Raw genomic sequence first — 18,043 nt, forward strand, 5'->3', positions numbered from 1 at the left:
GGGGCACTATCTTCCCAAGGTGTTTCGTATCGAAACTCTTTTCCCTATTGCTAGGTACATTGCTGCCACCAGTGGGGACTACCCCACTTAACTGTTGCTCTCTTGCAAAGGCAAGCCTCTCTTTGGCCAGGGCAAGTTCTTCCCTTTCGATCCTTAGATTAGCTGCCCTTTCCTTAGCTTCGTACACTCTCCTCTGAGGGGATGTCATCCCTCTCTGAGACGAGTTGTGAGAGCCATTGGTTTGAAGGGATCTGCCAGAGCCTCTCGACAGAGATCTGGCTCGTCCATTCCCAATGTTAAGCTGACCTGATAGTGGCCCCAGGGGTCCCCCAGTACCGCTATCATGTTTGCTTAAGTTGGACCTGCTTAGTCTGACGACTTCTACCTGTCCCTTATCTGCCTCATCCCCAGAGAGATCCTCATCCTCATCTTCCTCCCCATCTTCGTTCTCAGTTGCGAGGTGGATGAGGTCAGGATCGTCTCGGGTTCCCTCGAGGGGAGGCATGTCTCCTTCTGGATTAGAATGGCTAAGAAGCTTCTCAGCCTTTCTGGCATCATAAGTCTCGAGGAGACCAATCAGAAAGGAGGTGGTGGGGTTAGCCCCTTGCTTAATCTTCCTAGAGGTACATACTTGTCGTAACTCATGGAAGTTAAGCGCAGTATATCTTGAAGGGATGACCTGTGGAGGGTCAACTGACACAAGGGGAGACTCAGAGTTTCCTCCTTTGTCCGACATACTGCTTCTAGTGTGGCGTAAGTGATGCACCTACCTACACTATGTGTTTCCCTACTGTTCCCTTGCTAAGAGTTGCAGCCAAGGTGTGCTAAGCCTTGAGGAGCTACAACAGCTGGTTCAGTAGAACTCAGAGTATTCTAAGCTTTAGTTATATGTACTAACAGTACTTATGCGATCTTTCAACAAGATATTCTTAGGATACGTGTGGTAAAACAACAGCAAGCTCAAATCCCAACCGCTGCTCACCAATGTGAGAAGTTGGCCCGATATGCAACGTTCGCTATTCTAGCGACCGCTATGTATCGTTCCAGCGACCCTTATGGTGTTTGGTTGTAAGTCAACCTTATAGACCAGCTATCCTAGTAGCGTGGATACGAGCAGTCTAAGGCTAAAGACTCGAGAGGGCGCGTTAAGCCAGCTGTTTACCACACATGTACCCCTCGAACACCAAGTGAAAGGACACCACACAAGTGTTATGAAAATAAACAGGATATTTATTAAGGATCACAACAGCCCTGTACTCTTTATGAGGACAGGGTACTAAGCACAAACCAAATCTCTTAGGAAAATACTTCAAGTGCACAATTAAAACAAGTGTCCGAGGACACGGAAAGTTTAAGGTCTCGGGCGGACCCGATAAGGCAAGTCGGAAGCGAGGGACTCGGGACCCTAGAGTAAGGAGGCTATGCAGGCACCGAAATGCCGAGTTACCTAGCCACGCGGGCTGCGGCTGCACAAGTCTTACAGGCGTCGGGGTCTTCGCTGACGAGCCAGGAGCCGGAAGAAAGGAGTTGCTGGCCGGCGACCAGTGCTGAATAGTTCGTAGAGATCCAAGCCTGGATCGGAGATTGATGAAACCTGAAAGCAGAGGGGACCAAGTTCGTACTACTAGCCAGTAGTCAGAGGGTACCAGGAAGGCACCAGTTGGCCGTCACCTCGACCAGGTGAGTGGGCGACGCTAGGCTCTGCAGTCTCACGGACCAGGAGGCGTTGTCGGCGACCACGGTGGAGGTGCGAGCTGTCCCACGAAGGATGATGCTGTCGGCGTCGCTGGGCCCAGGATGGGGCAACAAGCCTTGGCAAATCTCGGGGCCACGGGATGGGCCTAAGATGGCGTCTTGAGTGGACCAGGAGGGTCCGGGGTGCTTCTCGCAAGGATGGAAGCAAGGGCCAGTCTGGAGCAACCAGACCAGCAGTGATGATTCTCGGATGTCGTCACAGAAGGGCACAAGCCAGCGGCTAGTGACCAGACAACGCGCTGAGCAGCGAGCAGAAGGGCCCCACGCAGATCGTGGAGATGCTGGGAGACTGCACTTCGGTGCTGGAGCGGCTCAGGGTCGGGGCTTCTCGGACCCCAGAGCACTCACCAGGGAATTGCTTCGATGGTCGTGCTGGTTTAAGAGCGTGTAGGTTCTGATGATGGCCGGTCCCTCGAGGTCTCGTCGCACCCACAGATCACAGCTGAGCTGATGACGTGGGTAGAGGTCAGAGGTGCCAGGGAAGCCGGTTCTCGTCGAGCTGGGCCGTCGGATCCTTGAGGAAGGACTTGCAGCAAACCGCAGAGTTCTTAGTTGGTGCCCGCTGATGCAGGGTGACTACTCCTTAGTCACAAGGGAGAAATCTTGAGAAGAGTCTTGAAGTCCTTTCGTAGAAAGTATTCTTGATTCAAAGATGATCTAATTTGGAAGGGTCCCCGCTCCGGTCTTTATCCTAAAGAAAGGGGTGGGTACATGACTAGGTCCTGCCCTAAGGGTGGGACCAGGAAGGGGGGTAGTTACGCCCCTCTCCCCTGCCGGGCTTTCCCCAGGCCAGGGCTGTCGCCCCTGGAACTGGTTCTAACCGGCAGATGCGTAGTGAGCACCGGGGTGCCACTCCGCAGTCACCTTCTCGCCAAAGCCCTACCTACCCAGAATACACAAACCCTGTCTGGGACGGTGCGAACAGCGCCCTTGACAGGAAACCCTTTGTCCAAGTGCTCCTCGCTGGAAGGACTCCCAGCAGCAGGAGGTCAGACTTGTGTCTGTGGTGGCAGCATCCATTTTGTGGAGCTGAGGCTTTAGTTAACTTTAACCGGGGTTCACAGTTACGTACATGTCGTGTCCCTCTAGAAGGGCGGAATGCTAACCTCGTCGCCAGGGTTGGTGAGAGGGCAGCATCCCGATTCGTATGACACCTTACTCGACATGCCTTGATAACGCGATACCGGAGTTACCGATATGGTACGCGTTATCATGGAACAGCTATTGGGCCTTGATCCCGCAAGCTGCAGCCGGGCTCGGCTCGGGCCTGAACCTAACTCACACGAGCCCACGCACTCTGCCTTCAGGATTGATAAGGCCTGCCATAGGAGTGACTGATAGGGACTCGGGTGTCCAGTGTATGGTTAGATATAGGGCTACTATACCTAAAGCGAAGGGTGGTTACACGTCTTCGCCCCAGCTGTCGTGCAGCCAGTTGTGTCAAATTTGAGAGGCCAGCCAGGGGTGGCATAATACATGCTGCAGCTCCTGGCGGCCCTGGGTACACCTATGCCCTGTGTTACGGGGTCTGATAAGGTGGCCCAGTACCAATTGGTAAATGCACCTAGGGTACATATCGTAATTTAGAAAGAGAACAGCCAGGCTGTGGGTCTGATTAGCAGGCCCACAGCCAGAGAAAGTCGTAAACCAGTGAAACAAAAGCAAAAAATCTGGGTGATCATAGGATTGCAGACCCTACTCTCCTACAGCCCCAGTGACTGCAGTCTCCCTGTGGCCCCAGTGACTGCAGTCTCCAACTCTCACTATGGCCCCAGTGACTGCAGTCTCCAGCTCTCACTGTGGCCCCAGTGACAGCAGTCTCCAGCTCTTACTGTGTCTTAACACCAGTGTCTGCAGCCTCGAGCTCTCACTGTGACTCTACACCAGCGACTGTAGCCTCCAGCTCTCACTGAGACTTAGCAGCGGTGGCTGCAGCCTCCCGCTCTCACTGAAACTTAGCATCAGTGGCTGCAGACCCCAGCTCTTACTGTGACTTAGCAGCGGTGGCTGCAGACTCAAACGCTCACTGTGACTTAGCACCAGTGTCTGCCGTCTCTGGCTCTAACTGTGACTTAACACCAGTGGCTGCAGCCTCCAGCTCTTACTGTGACTTAGCAGCGGTAGCTACAGTCTACAGTTCTGACTGTGACATAGCAGCAGCGGCTGCAGCATCCAGCTCTCACTGTGACTTAGCAGCACTGACTGCAGCCTCCAGCTCTCACTGTGACTTAGCAGCAGTGGCTGCAGCCTCCAGATCTCATTGTGACTTAGCAGCAGTGGCTGCAGCCAGCTCTCACTGAGATTTAGCAGCAGTGGCTGCAGCCTCCAGCTCTCACTGTGACTTAGCAGCGGTGAATGCAGCCAGCTCTCACTGTGACTTAGCAGTTGTGGATGCAGCCTCCAGCTCTCACTGTGATTCAGCAGCACTGACTGCAACCTCCAGCTCTCACTGTGACGTAGTAGCGATGGCTGCAGCCAGCTTTCACTGAGACTTAGCAGCAGTGGCTGCAGCCTCCAGCTCTCACTGTGACTTAGCAGTGGTGGCTGTAGCCTACAGCTCTCACTGTGACTTAGCAGCAGTGGCTGCAGCCTCCAGCTCTCACTGTGACTTAGCAGTGGTGGCTGTAGCCTACAGCTCTCACTGTGACTTAGCAGCTGTGGCTGCAGCCAGCTCTCACTGAGACTTAGCAGCGGTGGCTGCAGCCTCCAGCTCTCACTGTGACTTAGCAGCACTGACTGCAGACTCCAGCTCTCACTCTGACTTAGCAGCATTGACTGCAGACCCCAGCTCTTACTGTAACTTAGCAGTGGTGGCTGCAGCCTCCAGCTTCCACTGTGACTCAGCAGCACTGACCTCAGCCTCCAGCTCTCACTGTGACTTAGCAGCAGTGGTTGCAGTCTGCAGCTCTCACTGTGACTAAGCAGTGGTGGCTGCAGCCTCCAGCTGTCACTGTAACTTAGCAGCGGTGACTGCAGTCCCCAGCTCTCACCAAAACTTAGCACCTATGGCTCCAGCATCCATCTCTCACTGTGACTTAGCAGCAGTGGCTGCAGCCAGCTCTCACTGAGACTTAGCAGCGGTGGCTGCAGCCAGCTCTTAATGAGACTTAGCAGCAGTAGCTGCAGCCAGCTCTCACTGTGACGTAACAGCGGTGGCTGCAGCCAGCTCTCAATGAGACTTAGCAGCAGTAGCTGCACCAAGCTCTCACTGTGACTTAGGAGCAGTGACTGCAGCCAGCTCTCAATGAGACTTAGCAGCAGTGGCAGCAGCCAGCTCTCACTGAGACTTAGCAGCAGTAGCTGCGGCCAGCTCTCACTGTGACTTAGGAGCAGTGGCTGTAGCCAGCTCTCAATGAGACTTGGCAGCAGAGGCTGCATCCAGCTCTCAATGAGACTTAGCAGCAGTGGCAGCAGCCAGCTCTCACTGAGACTTAGCAGCAGTGGCTGCAGCCAGCTCTCACTGTGATGTAGCAGCGGTGACTGCAGCCATCTCTCAATGAGACTTAGCAGCAGTAGCTGCAGCCAGCTCTCATTGTGACTTAGGAGCAGTGGCTGCAGCCAGCTCTCACTAAGACTTAGGAGCAGTGGCTGCAGCCATCTCTCACTGTGACGTACCAGCGGTGGCTGCAGCCAGCTCTCAATGAGACTTAGCAGCAGTAGCTGCAGCCAGCTCTAACTGAGACTTAGCAACAGTGGCTGCAGCCAGCTCTCACTGAGACCTAGGAGCAGTGGCTGCAGCCATCTCTCACTGTGACGTAGCAGCGGTGGCTGCAGCCAGCTCTCAATGAGACTTAGCAGCAGTAGCTGCAGCCAGCTCTCACTGTGACTTAGGAGCAGTGACTGCAGCCAGCTCTCACTGTAGCAGCAGTGGCTGCATCCTCCAGCTCCCACTGTGACTTAGCAATAGCGGCTGCAGCCTCCAGCGCTCACTGTGACGTAGAAGCAGTGGCTGTGGCCTCCCGCTCTCACTGTGACTTAGCAGCAGTGCCTGCAGCCAGCTCTCAATGAGACTTAGCAGCAGTAGCTGCAGCCAGCTCTCACTGTGACTTAGGAGCAGTGGCTGCAGCTAGCTCTCACTGAGACTTAGGAGCAGTGGCTGCAGCCATCTCTCACTGTAACGTAGCCGCGTTGGCTGCAGCCAGCTCTCAATGAGACTTAGCAGCAGTAGCTGAAACCAGCTCTCACTGTGACTTAGGAGCAGTTACTGCAGCCAGCTCTCAATGAGACTTAGCAGCAGTGGCTGCAGCCAGCTCTCACTGTAACATAGCAGCGGTGGCTGCAGCCAGCTCTCAATGAGACTTAGCAGCAGTAGCTGCAGCCAGATCTCACTGAGACTTAGCAGCAGTGGCTGCAGCCAGCTCTCACTGAGACTTAGCAGCAGTGGCAGCAGCCAGCTCTCACTGAGACTTAGCAGCAGTAGCTGCAGCCAGCTCTCACTGTGACTTAGGAGCAGTGGCTGCAGCCAGCTCTTAATGAGACGTAGCAGCAGAGGCTGCAGCCAGCTCTCGCTGATACTTAGCAGCAGTGGCAGCAGCCAGCTCTCACTGAGACTTAGCAGCAGTGACTGCAGCCAGCTCTCAATGAGACTTAGCAGCAGTAGCTGCAGCCAGATCTCACTGTGACTTAGCAGCAGTGGCAGCAGCCAGCTCTCACTGAGACTTAGCAGCAGTAGCTGCAGCCAGCTCTCACTGAGGCTTAGCAGCAGTGGCTGCAGCCAGCTCTCACTGTGACTTAGGAGCAGTGACTGCAGCCAGCTCTCAATGAGACTTAGCAGCAGTAGCTGCACCAAGCTCTCACTGTGACTTAGGAGCAGTGACTGCAGCCAGCTCTCAATGAGACTTAGCAGCAGTGGCAGCAGCCAGCTCTCACTGACACTTATCAGCAGTAGCTGCAGCCAGCTCTCACTGTGACTTAGGAGCAGTGGCTGCAGCCCGCTCTCAATGAGACTTGGCAGCAGTGGCTGCAGCCAGCTCTCACTGAGACTTAGCAGCAGTGGCAGCAGCCAGCACTCACTGAGACTTAGCAGCAGTGGCTGCAGCCAGCTCTCACTGTGACATAGCAGCGGTGGCTGCAGCCATCTCTCAATGAGACGTAGCAGCAGTAGCTGCAGCCAGCTCTCATTGTGACTTAGGAGCAGTGGCTGCAGCCAGCTCTCACTAAGACTTAGGAGCAGTGGCTGCAGCCATCTCTCACTGTGACGTACCAGCGGTGGCTGCAGCCAGCTCTCAATGAGTCTTAGCAGCAGTAGCTGCAGCCAGCTCTCACTGTGACTTAGGAGCAGTGACTGCAGCCAGCTCTCAATGAGACTTAGCAGCAGTTTCTGCGGCCAGCTCTCACTGAGACTTAGCAGCCGTAGCTGCAGCCATCTCTCACTGAGACTTAGCAGCAGTGGCTGCAGCCAGCTCTCACTGAGACTTAGGAGCAGTGGCTGCAGCCATCTCTCACTGTGAAGTAGCAGCGGTGGCTGCAGCCAGCTCTCAATGAGACTTAGCAGCAGCGGCAGCAGCCAGCTCTCACTGAGACTTAGCAGCAGTAGCTGCAGCCAGCTCTCACTGTGACTTAGGAGCAGTGGCTGCAGCCAGCTCTTAATGAGACGTAGCAGCAGAGGCTGCAGCCAGCTCTCGCTGATACTTAGCAGCAGTGGCAGCAGCCAGCTCTCACTGAGACTTAGCAGCAGTAGCTGCAGCCAGCTCTCACTGTGACTTAGGAGCAGTGGCTGCAGCCAGCTCTTAATGAGACGTAGCAGCAGAGGCTGCAGCCAGCTCTCGCTGATACTTAGCAGCAGTGGCAGCAGCCAGCTCTCACTGAGACTTAGCAGCAGTGACTGCAGCCAGCTCTCAATGAGACTTAGCAGCAGTTGCTGCAGCCAGCTCTTACTGTGACTTAGCAGCAGTGGCAGCAGCCAGCTCTCACTGAGACTTAGCAGCAGTAGCTGCAGCCAGCTCTCACTGAGGCTTAGCAGCAGTGGCTGCAGCCAGCTCTCACTGTGACTTAGGAGCAGTGACTGCAGTCAGCTCTCAATGAGACTTAGCAGCAGTAGCTGCACCAAGCTCTCACTGTGACTTAGGAGCAGTGACTGCAGCCAGCTCTCAATGAGACTTAGCAGCAGTGGCAGCAGCCAGCTCTCACTGACACTTATCAGCAGTAGCTGCAGCCAGCTCTCACTGTGACTTAGGAGCAGTGGCTGCAGCCCGCTCTCAATGAGACTTAGCAGCAGTGGCTGCAGCCAGCTCTCACTGAGACTTAGCAGCAGTGGCAGCAGCCAGCACTCACTGAGACTTAGCAGCAGTGGCTGCAGCCAGCTCTCACTGTGACATAGCAGCGGTGGCTGCAGCCATCTCTCAATGAGACGTTGCAGCAGTAGCTGCAGCCAGCTCTCATTGTGACTTAGGAGCAGTGGCTGCAGCCAGCTCTCACTAAGACTTAGGAGCAGTGGCTGCAGCCATCTCTCACTGTGACGTACCAGCGGTGGCTGCAGCCAGCTCTCAATGAGCCTTAGCAGCAGTAGCTGCAGCCAGCTCTCACTGTGACTTAGGAGCAGTGACTGCAGCCAGCTCTCAATGAGACTTAGCAGCAGTTTCTGCGGCCAGCTCTCACTGAGACTTAGCAGCCGTGGCTGCAGCCATCTCTCACTGAGACTTAGCAGCAGTGGCTGCAGCCAGCTCTCACTGAGACTTAGGAGCAGTGGCTGCAGCCATCTCTCACTGTGAAGTAGCAGCGGTGGCTGCAGCCAGCTCTCAATGAGACTTAGCAGCAGTAGCTGTAGCCAGCTCTCACTGTGACTTGGCAGCAGTGGCTGCAGCCAGCTCTCACTGTGACTTAGCAGCAGTAGCTGCAGCCAGCTCTAACTGAGACTTAGCAGCAGTGGCTGCAGCCAGCTCTCACTGAGACTTAGGAGCAGTGGCTGCAGCCATCTCTCACTGTGACGTAGCAGCGGTGGCTGCAGCCCGCTCTCAATGAGACTTAGCAGCAGTAGCTGCAGCCAGCTCTCACTGTGACTTAGGAGCAGTGGCTGCAGCCAGCTCTCACTGAGACTTAGCAGCAGTGGCTGCAGCCTCCAGCTCCCACTGTGACTTTGCAATAGCGACTGCAGCCTCCAGCTCTCACTGTGACGTAGAAGCAGTGGCTGCAGCCAGCTCTCACTGAGACTCAGCAGTACTGACTGCAGACCCCAGCTCTCACTGTGACTTAGCAGAAGTGACAGCAGCCAGCTCTCACTGAGACTTAGCAGCAGTGGCTAAAGTCTCCAGCTGTCACATTCTTGGTTCGCAGATCACAGCCCTGTAATGCACAAGGCATGTAATACACAATAATACTCAAGTCTTCCAACAATAGTGAAACCATACAATAATACCTGAACCATCATATAACCCTAGGCCAACTAATATTATTCGATCCAGGTAATAATACTCGAACAATCAATAATACGGAAACCATGCAATAACACTCTACTGAGGCACCTGATGTTTAGATCATAAGATGTTCTTTATTTCAGCAGAAGATTTTGAAAGAATGACATTATGCAGGACAATTATCTAGTCCTTAATTGTATGTGTGAGAGATAGAGTGAGCGACTGCGAGAGTAAGACTGTGAAAGAGACTGAGAAAGACAGGCAGAGAAGGAGGGGTACAGAGGAGGAGTGATAGATACAGAGTAAGATGGCTAGCTAGTGAGAGGGGGTAGAGGCCAGAGAGAGGCTAATATCTATCTATCTATCTATCTATCTATCTATCTATCTATCTATCTATCTATCTATCTATCTATCTATCTATCTATCTATCTATCTATCGCCCTCACTCTATCTATCGATCTATCTATCTATCTATCTATCTATCTATCTATCTATCTATCTATCTATCTATCTAACTATCTATCTATCTATCTATCACTGAAATTCACATTTATGGTCTGCCAGGCAAAATGCACAACATAGCTAAGGACCCTCTCCATGCTCAATACACGCCTTAGGCGAGGGTATGTAAAACAAGCATTTGAAAATCCAATAGCTCTTGTCTTGTGACCTATTGGCTTAGCCAATGCTTTTTGTTGATGCTTCGCAGCATCGATAAAAATAAAAATGCTTTTTCGCAGATGCTATTTAGCCTCAGTAAAAAAAAATGCACCATAAGTGCGTGGCCGCCGCATACGGCTGCATGATTCCCTGTGAACGCAAATTGGAAATGACCTACGTGTATTTTTTATTTACATTTCAAAGATGGCAGGTGCTATATGGATCTGTGAATTAAAAAATAGATTAAAAACAGCGTTACAGACAGGGCAGGGTTCAGAGGGCAACAGAAGAGCAGATGGGGGAGCAAGTTGGGGGTAAGCAACATGGAAGGGCGCTGGGCAAAGAAGCAAGAGAGGTGCTGGAGGCTGGACTGGAAGGGTGACATATATAGGATAATGACGCCACTGAGGGCTGGGTAAAGCAATGGCCGAGCTTGGGGTGAGGAATGAAGGAGCAAAGGGAGCGTGTGGGGAGCAGGAGTCTGGGGGACGGAAGAAGCCCACGATTGGAAGAGCTAATAGAAGACATGCCCTCTCATTGAACGCTGAACGAAAAAGAAAAAAGTAATTCCATAAATGTGTGCAGTGGAAGGATACGAGTCAGCCAATCAAAACGATGGTAAAGAGGGCATGCTTCTTGGGAGGGACACACACAAGATGAGGAAGGCAAGTCATTGAATAAGAACCAAGGACATGAGAGTAAAAATAAAGAGAACTCATGGTGAGCAATACGCAGGCCATGCGCAGAGTGTACGTTTTTGGTATGGTGCACTAGCCACAAAAGGCTTTCATTTAAAGCTGTCTGGTACGCAAGACCTAAAAACAGGCTGTCTACAATGTACAAAACATGCATGGACCACAGTGGCTAAAACAAAAGTGCAGGTCCTCGCTATCCCAGAGTACATGTCTGCTTTTGAGAAGTGCCAGTATTCTCTCATTAAAGGTTAAGTGCAGGTAATGATTACCTGAGAGTTCTTGCCTATTTAAGACACCATCATAAGTCATAATGTACGTTATATGGCCCACCATAACTGGGACATTTCAGGGCTGTTAAAGTTTTGCGTTTGCTGAACCCTAATTAACTTTTGTGCTTTTTCTGTGTGCCATAAATACAACTTGTTAATATTCTGCAGAGTTTGTGAAGCAAATGAAGACAGTTTGCAAATGAAGACAGTTTGCCTTTGATTTCAGCAGGTGGGGATGCTAACATGAACCATAATTAGAAAGCTCTGGCTGTGCTGAAATGCAGTTTTTCTGCTGCTCCATCTGTCCCGTGGACCACAATGATGTACCCCATTAGTGCCTTTTTCAGGGGGCAAGAGGAACTTTAAGTCCACCTGTATTCATGGGACCCCAGATATTACTTTGAAGAAGGCCCATCTTCATCCTCATCCTAGTCAGACTTCTCCCAGAGACCAATGCCTGGCAATGCTCTGCCAACACCCTATCTCAGAGTGGCAAACATGTATATCCTCCCAATCCAATCCAATCATCAGGACCACCAAAAGAGCTTCATTTAAAGACCGTCTGGACAACAACGCACACCACAGCAAAGAGCTCTTTAGCATCGTGAAAGAACTCTCCAGCCCCTGCACCAACGACATCCCGCCGTCGCAAGCCCTGTGCGCCGCCCTCACCACCTTCTTCCACCACAAAATCACCAACATCCACAACAGCTTCAACCCCCGAATGAACCCAACGTACCCTACCACTACGAACACACCCAACCCCAACGACCACGTCTCTCTGACCACATGGACCAACGTAAGCACCGAGGACATAATCAACACCATGAGCACCATCCACTCAGGCTCCCCGTTGGACCTTCTCCCCCACCACATCGCCAACAAAGTCAACAGCCTCATCGCACCCCACCTACGCAACGTCGTCAACCTCTCCTTCGAAACCGTCACTATTCCCGAGGCCTGGAAGCACGCCGAGATCAACGTCCTACTTAAGAAGCCCAAGGCGGACCCGAGCGACCTCAAGAACTTCCGGCCCATCTCCCTACTTCCGTTCCCAGCTAAAGTCATTGAAAAAACCGTCAACACCCAACTCACCCGCTACCTAGAAGACAACAACATCCTGGACCCCTCCCAATCTGTTTTCCGCAGCACCCACAGCACCGAGACCGCCCTCATCGCCGCCACAGACGACATCAGAATCCTACTCGACAACTGCGAAACAGCAGCCCTCATCCTCCTCGACCTCTCCGCCGCCTTCGACACCGTCTGCCACCACACACTTCGCACACGCCTCTACGACGCAGGGATCAGAAACAAGGCCCTGGACTGGACCACCTCCTTCCTCACCGACAGAACCCAGAGAGTCCTTCTCCCCCGTTCCAATCCGGAACCACCAAAAACATCTGCGGCGTCCCTCAGGGATCCTCCCTCAGTCCGACGCTATTCAACGTCTACATGGCTCCCCTCGCTCGCATCGCCAGACTACACGACCTCAACATAATCTCCTACGCCGACGACACCCAACTCATCCTCTCCCTCACCAAAGACCCCCCTCACCGCCAAATTCAACCTGCACCTGGGAATGAAGGCCGTCGCAGACGGGATAGAAGCAAGCTGGCTCAAGTTGAACACAGACAAGACGGAGGTCCTCATCCTTGGGCCCAACCCCTCAGCATGGGACGACTTCTGATGGCCCCCATCTCTGGGACCCCCCCCCGGCACCCACCAACCATGCACGCAACCTGGGGGTCATCCTCGACTCCAAGCTCAGCATGACCAGCCAAGTCAACGCAGTCTCCTCCGCCTATTTCCACACCCTGCGCATGCTCTGCAAGATCTACAGATGGATCCAGATGAACACTCGGAAAACCGTTACCCACGCCCTCATCAGCAGCCGTCTCAACTATGGAAACGCCCTCTACGCTGGAGCCCCGGCCAAACTCATCAGCAGACTCCAAAGAATCCAGAACGCTTCCGCACGACTGGTCCGAGACGCCCCACGCAGAGACCACATCACCTCGCACCTCAGAGAACTGCACTGGCTCCCCGTTGACAATAGAATCACTTTCAAACTCATGATCCATGCACAAAAAGCACTCCACAAGACCGGCCCTGCCTACTTCAACAGCAGACTCTCCTTCTACGTACCCAACAGGAAACTCCGCTCCGCGGACGTATCCCTGGCCGCTGTCCCACGCATCCACAGAACCGCTTCCGGAGGTAGATCCTTCTCCCACCGCGCCGCCAAGAGCTGGAACACTCTACCCCTCCACCTACGACAGACCACAAACCTCCCGGCATTCAGAAGACTGCTCAAAACCTGGCTCTTCGACCACTAGCTGCAGCCCCCCCCCCCCCTCCAGCGCCTTGAGACCCTAGCGGGTATGTAGCGAGCTATACAAATTACTTGATTGATTGATTGAATCCCTGAGTGAGTTTGTGCACACATCCTAACCCTCAGCAGCCCTTATTATTCCAGAGTGACTGCGAGCCCACATCAAACCTCTAGCTTACTGAGTGCCCACATCAAATGCCAGTGTGCCATGTGCCCACATCCTATCCCTAAGTGAGCTTACATCCAAACCCCGTGTGACATACCACATTATTTCAACTTGTGATCCTCCACCCATATTCTATTCCTGAATAGTCCCAAACCTACGCGCTATTCTTAATTCAGATCATGCCAAAATACTCATCGTAAGTGACCCCGAACTCAGATCCTATTAGTCAGTGTCCACATCATACCCAGGGTGACCTAGGGCCCACATCCTATTTATAAGAAATTGGGTTATGGGGCTGAGGTGCGTAAGTACCCACCATAACGCCTTAAACACAGCAGCAATTCTGCCGTGGTGCGGTCGTTCTAAAGAATGGGCGGGGCTGCGACGGACGTTGGCCGTTCGCAACACCAGGGAAGGAGTGCTCCCGTCGACCGTTGGCTGACGGGAGCACATAAAGGGTTAATTAATAACCAAAATCCTTGTCAGAGTGAACCACTAAAGTCACTAAATAAATCTGAGCCCCATCCCCTGGTAGCTATGGCACAGAGCAAGCAGGCTTAACATAGAGGCGATGTGTAAAATACTTATGGTACTAAAACAGTAATAGAGTCGAAATAGAAAACAATAAGAATCCCAAACTGAATTAGAAAAATACAGTAAAGTGTAATAAAGAAAATGACACCAAAATGACAACAATTGGATTAGGAGAACCGGAGATATGAATTTTGTATAATGTTAAGTAGAAATAGTGCTAAGAAGCACTAAGTGCCAATGAAAATCAATGGTCGTGGTAGAATATGGGCTAGGCGAACTTTGACACTGACTGCGATGGAGCACAGGTCTGACTGATACTTACAAGCCCTGGCTACACCTTGGTACCACATTCTATGGGATTAATAGGTAAGTTAAATATACTAATCAGGAATATACTAATGTTACCATTTTGAAAGGTGGATCACAAGCATTTTACACCTGGTTAGCAGGGGTAAAGTACACAAAGTGATATAGCCAGCAAAAAGAGGATTCAGCAAAAAGGCAACACAAATCTGGGGAAACCCTGCAGAAAAGGCAAATTTCCAACACTATTCTGTATTCAACCCCAACCTCACCCCTACATCTGATCCTAAGCCTAATTGTTATCATATTCTTAAATGACCCTGGGGCTGCATACAGTCCCTGACTGACCACACAGCCAAACCCTATGCCTGAGTGACCCCACAACTCACACCCTATGCCTGAGCAATCCTGCACCTCACACCTACAACCTTATCTACGGCAATCCCATGCCTCACACCTGTATCCTCACCTAGAGTGACCTCACGCACACACATCATACCATACAGTGACCCCCTGGCCCACACACGCATCCTTTCCTAGAGATCATATGTTCACATCCTATGTTCTTGAGTGACCCCATGCCTCTCACCCACATCCTGCCCTAGTGTGACTCTGCATCTCACATTCCCATTATATCCCAGAGGAACCCCATGCCTCACATTCACATCCTATGCCATGCTGGTGTGTCCCCATGACTTCATCCTACCCCTCTGTACCGGCATCTTATGCTTGAGTGATTCTGTACCCACATCCTGCACCTAAGTGACACATATCACATATTTTGCTAGAGTGACCCTGCATCTCATGCCCCCACCCTATCTCCAAGTGACTCCACGCCTCACACACATTCTCCACTAGAGAGACCCTGTAGCTGACACCCAGCTCCCATCCTAGGGACCCCGTGCTTCAAAACCACAACCTATCCAAGATTCATCCTATATCCCACACTTACAGTCTACATTGATGTGACCCTATGCCCACATACTATGCCAGAGTTTGTGCCTTCATACTTTCCCTGATGGCCCTATGCCTCAGACCCACATTCTATCCTAGAGTAACCCTAAGCTCACATCCTATACCTCTCACGCACTATCCCAGAGTAAGTGTCCACACCCCATTCTCAAGTAATAGTGTCCACATCCTATACCCGAATGATGTGTGCCCACATCCTATACCCAAATGATGTGTATCCCCATCCTATAACCGAGTGACCAATGTCCAAACCCTATGCCTCTGTGACCTGTGTCTACATTGTATACCCCAGTGACCCATTTCCACATCCTATACCCCAGTGACCCATGTCAACATACTATACCTGAATGATCATGTCCAGATCCTATCCCATAAATACCATGTGCCCACATCGAATTCCCTATTGGCCCATGTGCACATCCTGTACCCAGGTGACCAATGCCCACATCCTATACCCCACTGGCCCATTCCCACATCCAATACCTGAACGTCCCTGCCCACACCCTATATCTGAATGATCCATACCAACATCCTGTGCCTGAGTGATCAATGCCTACTCTCAATCCTGAATGATTCTGTGCTCATATCCTATTCTTAATAGACCTTTTGTTGACATCATATCCCAAAGTCACCCATCCCATGGTCAAGCTGTTGAACACAGACCCCAAGCAAACCCTCTTTTCCATGCCCAGGCTTGCCCACTCATCCACTTCCAGGAGAACCCACTTCCCAGGTAATCACCAAATTAACCAGTTTATCTATTCCAAGCTACCCCTTCCTGTCTTTAAACAACCCCACTCCTCCACTCTAGAAGGACCCAGCTGCCCTGTCCCCACTCCCCCTTTGCTCAATCTGCCTCGATCCCCACACTCCCCAGTCCCTCACCTGAGCGGGATGCGGATGGCAATGTAGCGGTCCATGGCGATGGCCAGGAGGCTGAAGATGGAGCTCTGCGTCAGCACCAGAACAAAGCAGGCAATGAAGAGGCAGCCGTGGAAAGCAGCACAGAAACCAATGCTGATGGTGATGGCAAAGGGGATGGCCAGCACGCCGACCGCGATGTCCGCTGCAGCCAGGGACACCACGAAGTAGTTGGTGGCGTTCTGCAGATTGCTGTTGATGTAGACAGCCCAGCAGACCAGCACGTTGCCCAGAATGGCCAGCACAGCAATGAGCAGCTCCAGCACAATGTACAGCAGGTTCCAGGTCAAATTCCCATCCTCATCCGTTATCATGGTGAGAGCGGCCAGATCGACATAAGTGCGTGGGCAGAAATCTCACCGTCCATAGCGGCAACTTGCTCAAACTTCCTACTTCCAAATTGTGGTGAATACGTAAGAGGATGTTGTGGTCCAACAATCGTGATGCTGACTGATTCCTCGTTTGCCAATATCAGATGGTCTTCAAATAACAACTAAATGATTCAAATCAAAAATCAAGCCAAACTCTTTCTCAATGCAGTTGAGCAAAGTTGTTCATGATGGGTTAGCTGGAAGGAGGAAGTTAAGGAGACCGACAAGCAGGAGTATGGTAAAGAGCGACAATTGCAAATTTGAAAAATGCAAAGCAGAATCAACTATGGTGCCACTAAGGTGGGATCCAGGCAGGGTCAAGATGGACAACTTCCAGGTCATGAATCAAGAGGCCTCAATTCCTAGCACCACGTAGGTCTTTCCAGCTCCTGAAGTAACAGCCTCGATGGTCTTTTGCCTCTCTATTCACCACAGCGCCAGCTGGCTCGAAAAACATCCAGCTGTTATTCTTTCCAGACGCCTTCCCATAAATTCTTCCTAGGAAGAAATAACAAAAAGATGATCTGGGTGGGTGATCAAGTTCAGGGGAAGGGATGCAAGGAGGGAACCAGCTTTCATCCCTCACAGGCTTTGGGAATAGAGGCCTGAATTGTACATGTCAAAGAGGAGCAGTGCAGGGACAGACATCAAGTTTTTAAAGTTCGGAGATAGGGGTGCACAAGGCAAACATAAGGCTGGAAAATAGTAGAAGGGAACAACAAGAGAGAAAATTTGGTTTGAGGGTAGTAGAAGAGAATAGGTGAAAACATAGATGGAGGAGCAAAGAAGACACAAATCTCAGCTCTTCTAGCTCAAAGTGGTGGAAAACGAAAGCCCGAGCTCTCACACAGTGCAGGAAGAGGCATTAGGAAACACCCACTTTGAATTTTCAGACTATTGATGGATGACCATGGACTTCTTTCGATTTGGGCCTATTTTATGTCCTTACTGACACAGTGCTACCCGGATTCATCCCGGTCAGCTCATTTTTGGCTATTTAATGTATGTTCAGCTGCACTGTGTGTGGCATCAACAAGCAGTGAGGCTTCTCCCTTAAATTAGGCCCTGCTGCATCATGAGTGCTCTGGGGAAGAGGTGGGAAGACAGCATAGCTTTAAATGCACAGGCAGGAGCAAACAGTTCAGAGGGGGAAGATCAAGAAGACGGAAGCAGAAAGAGAAAGCAGATGTTGTTTGTATTCCCAGAGTGAAGATGACACTCATAAATAACACATGGATGGTACAATCGTGCTTCTCCAGATAAGATCTTTCTTAAACTGCCACTCCAACCCCCAAGCCTGCCTCTCTGCTGTCCCACGTACCCCCACCCATCTTTTCTACTCAGCTTATAGTGGGTGGTGGAAAGTTGAGCACATTGTGTGTCAGGAGACAAGTCAGGGCTGCACTGTGAGAGTATGTCCTCTTCTCTGATTTCTTCTGTGTGGAGACTGGGATACATCCGTTTGTTGTAACAGGGCTAGTAAGGATGTTGTTCATGGATGTGCATTAGCATCTTGTCTATGTAGATGGAGAACTGTCTCTTGTGTTTCCATGATTGGCTCCAAGTCACTATTTACCCATATTCTTCAGAGTCAAAATGTTCCCCAGGGTCTTTTAACAAGATTCTAAAATGGATGCTGTTGGCGATGAGGGCTGGCATCAGTGCAGAAGCCCACCTGAGCCAGTGACCCCTGGACACCGACTCACCAGT

General features: G+C 51.6%; 1 protein-coding gene across 1 annotated transcript in view; it reads right to left on the reverse strand.

The window, feature by feature from the left end:
* ADORA2A (adenosine A2a receptor) overlaps positions 1 to 18,043 on the reverse strand; it is a 213,897-nt gene that overhangs the window by 70,666 nt on the left and 125,188 nt on the right. The window contains exon 3 of the mRNA XM_086942798.1: positions 15,927 to 16,831. Coding sequence (XP_086798924.1) covers positions 15,927 to 16,276 — 350 coding nt within the window. The 5' untranslated portion in view covers positions 16,277 to 16,831. The remainder of the gene's footprint in view (positions 1 to 15,926; positions 16,832 to 18,043) is intronic.

This window comes from Lissotriton vulgaris, chromosome 11 (genome assembly GCF_964263255.1).
Source record: "Lissotriton vulgaris chromosome 11, aLisVul1.2, whole genome shotgun sequence".
Classification (NCBI taxonomy): Eukaryota; Metazoa; Chordata; class Amphibia; order Caudata; family Salamandridae; genus Lissotriton; species Lissotriton vulgaris.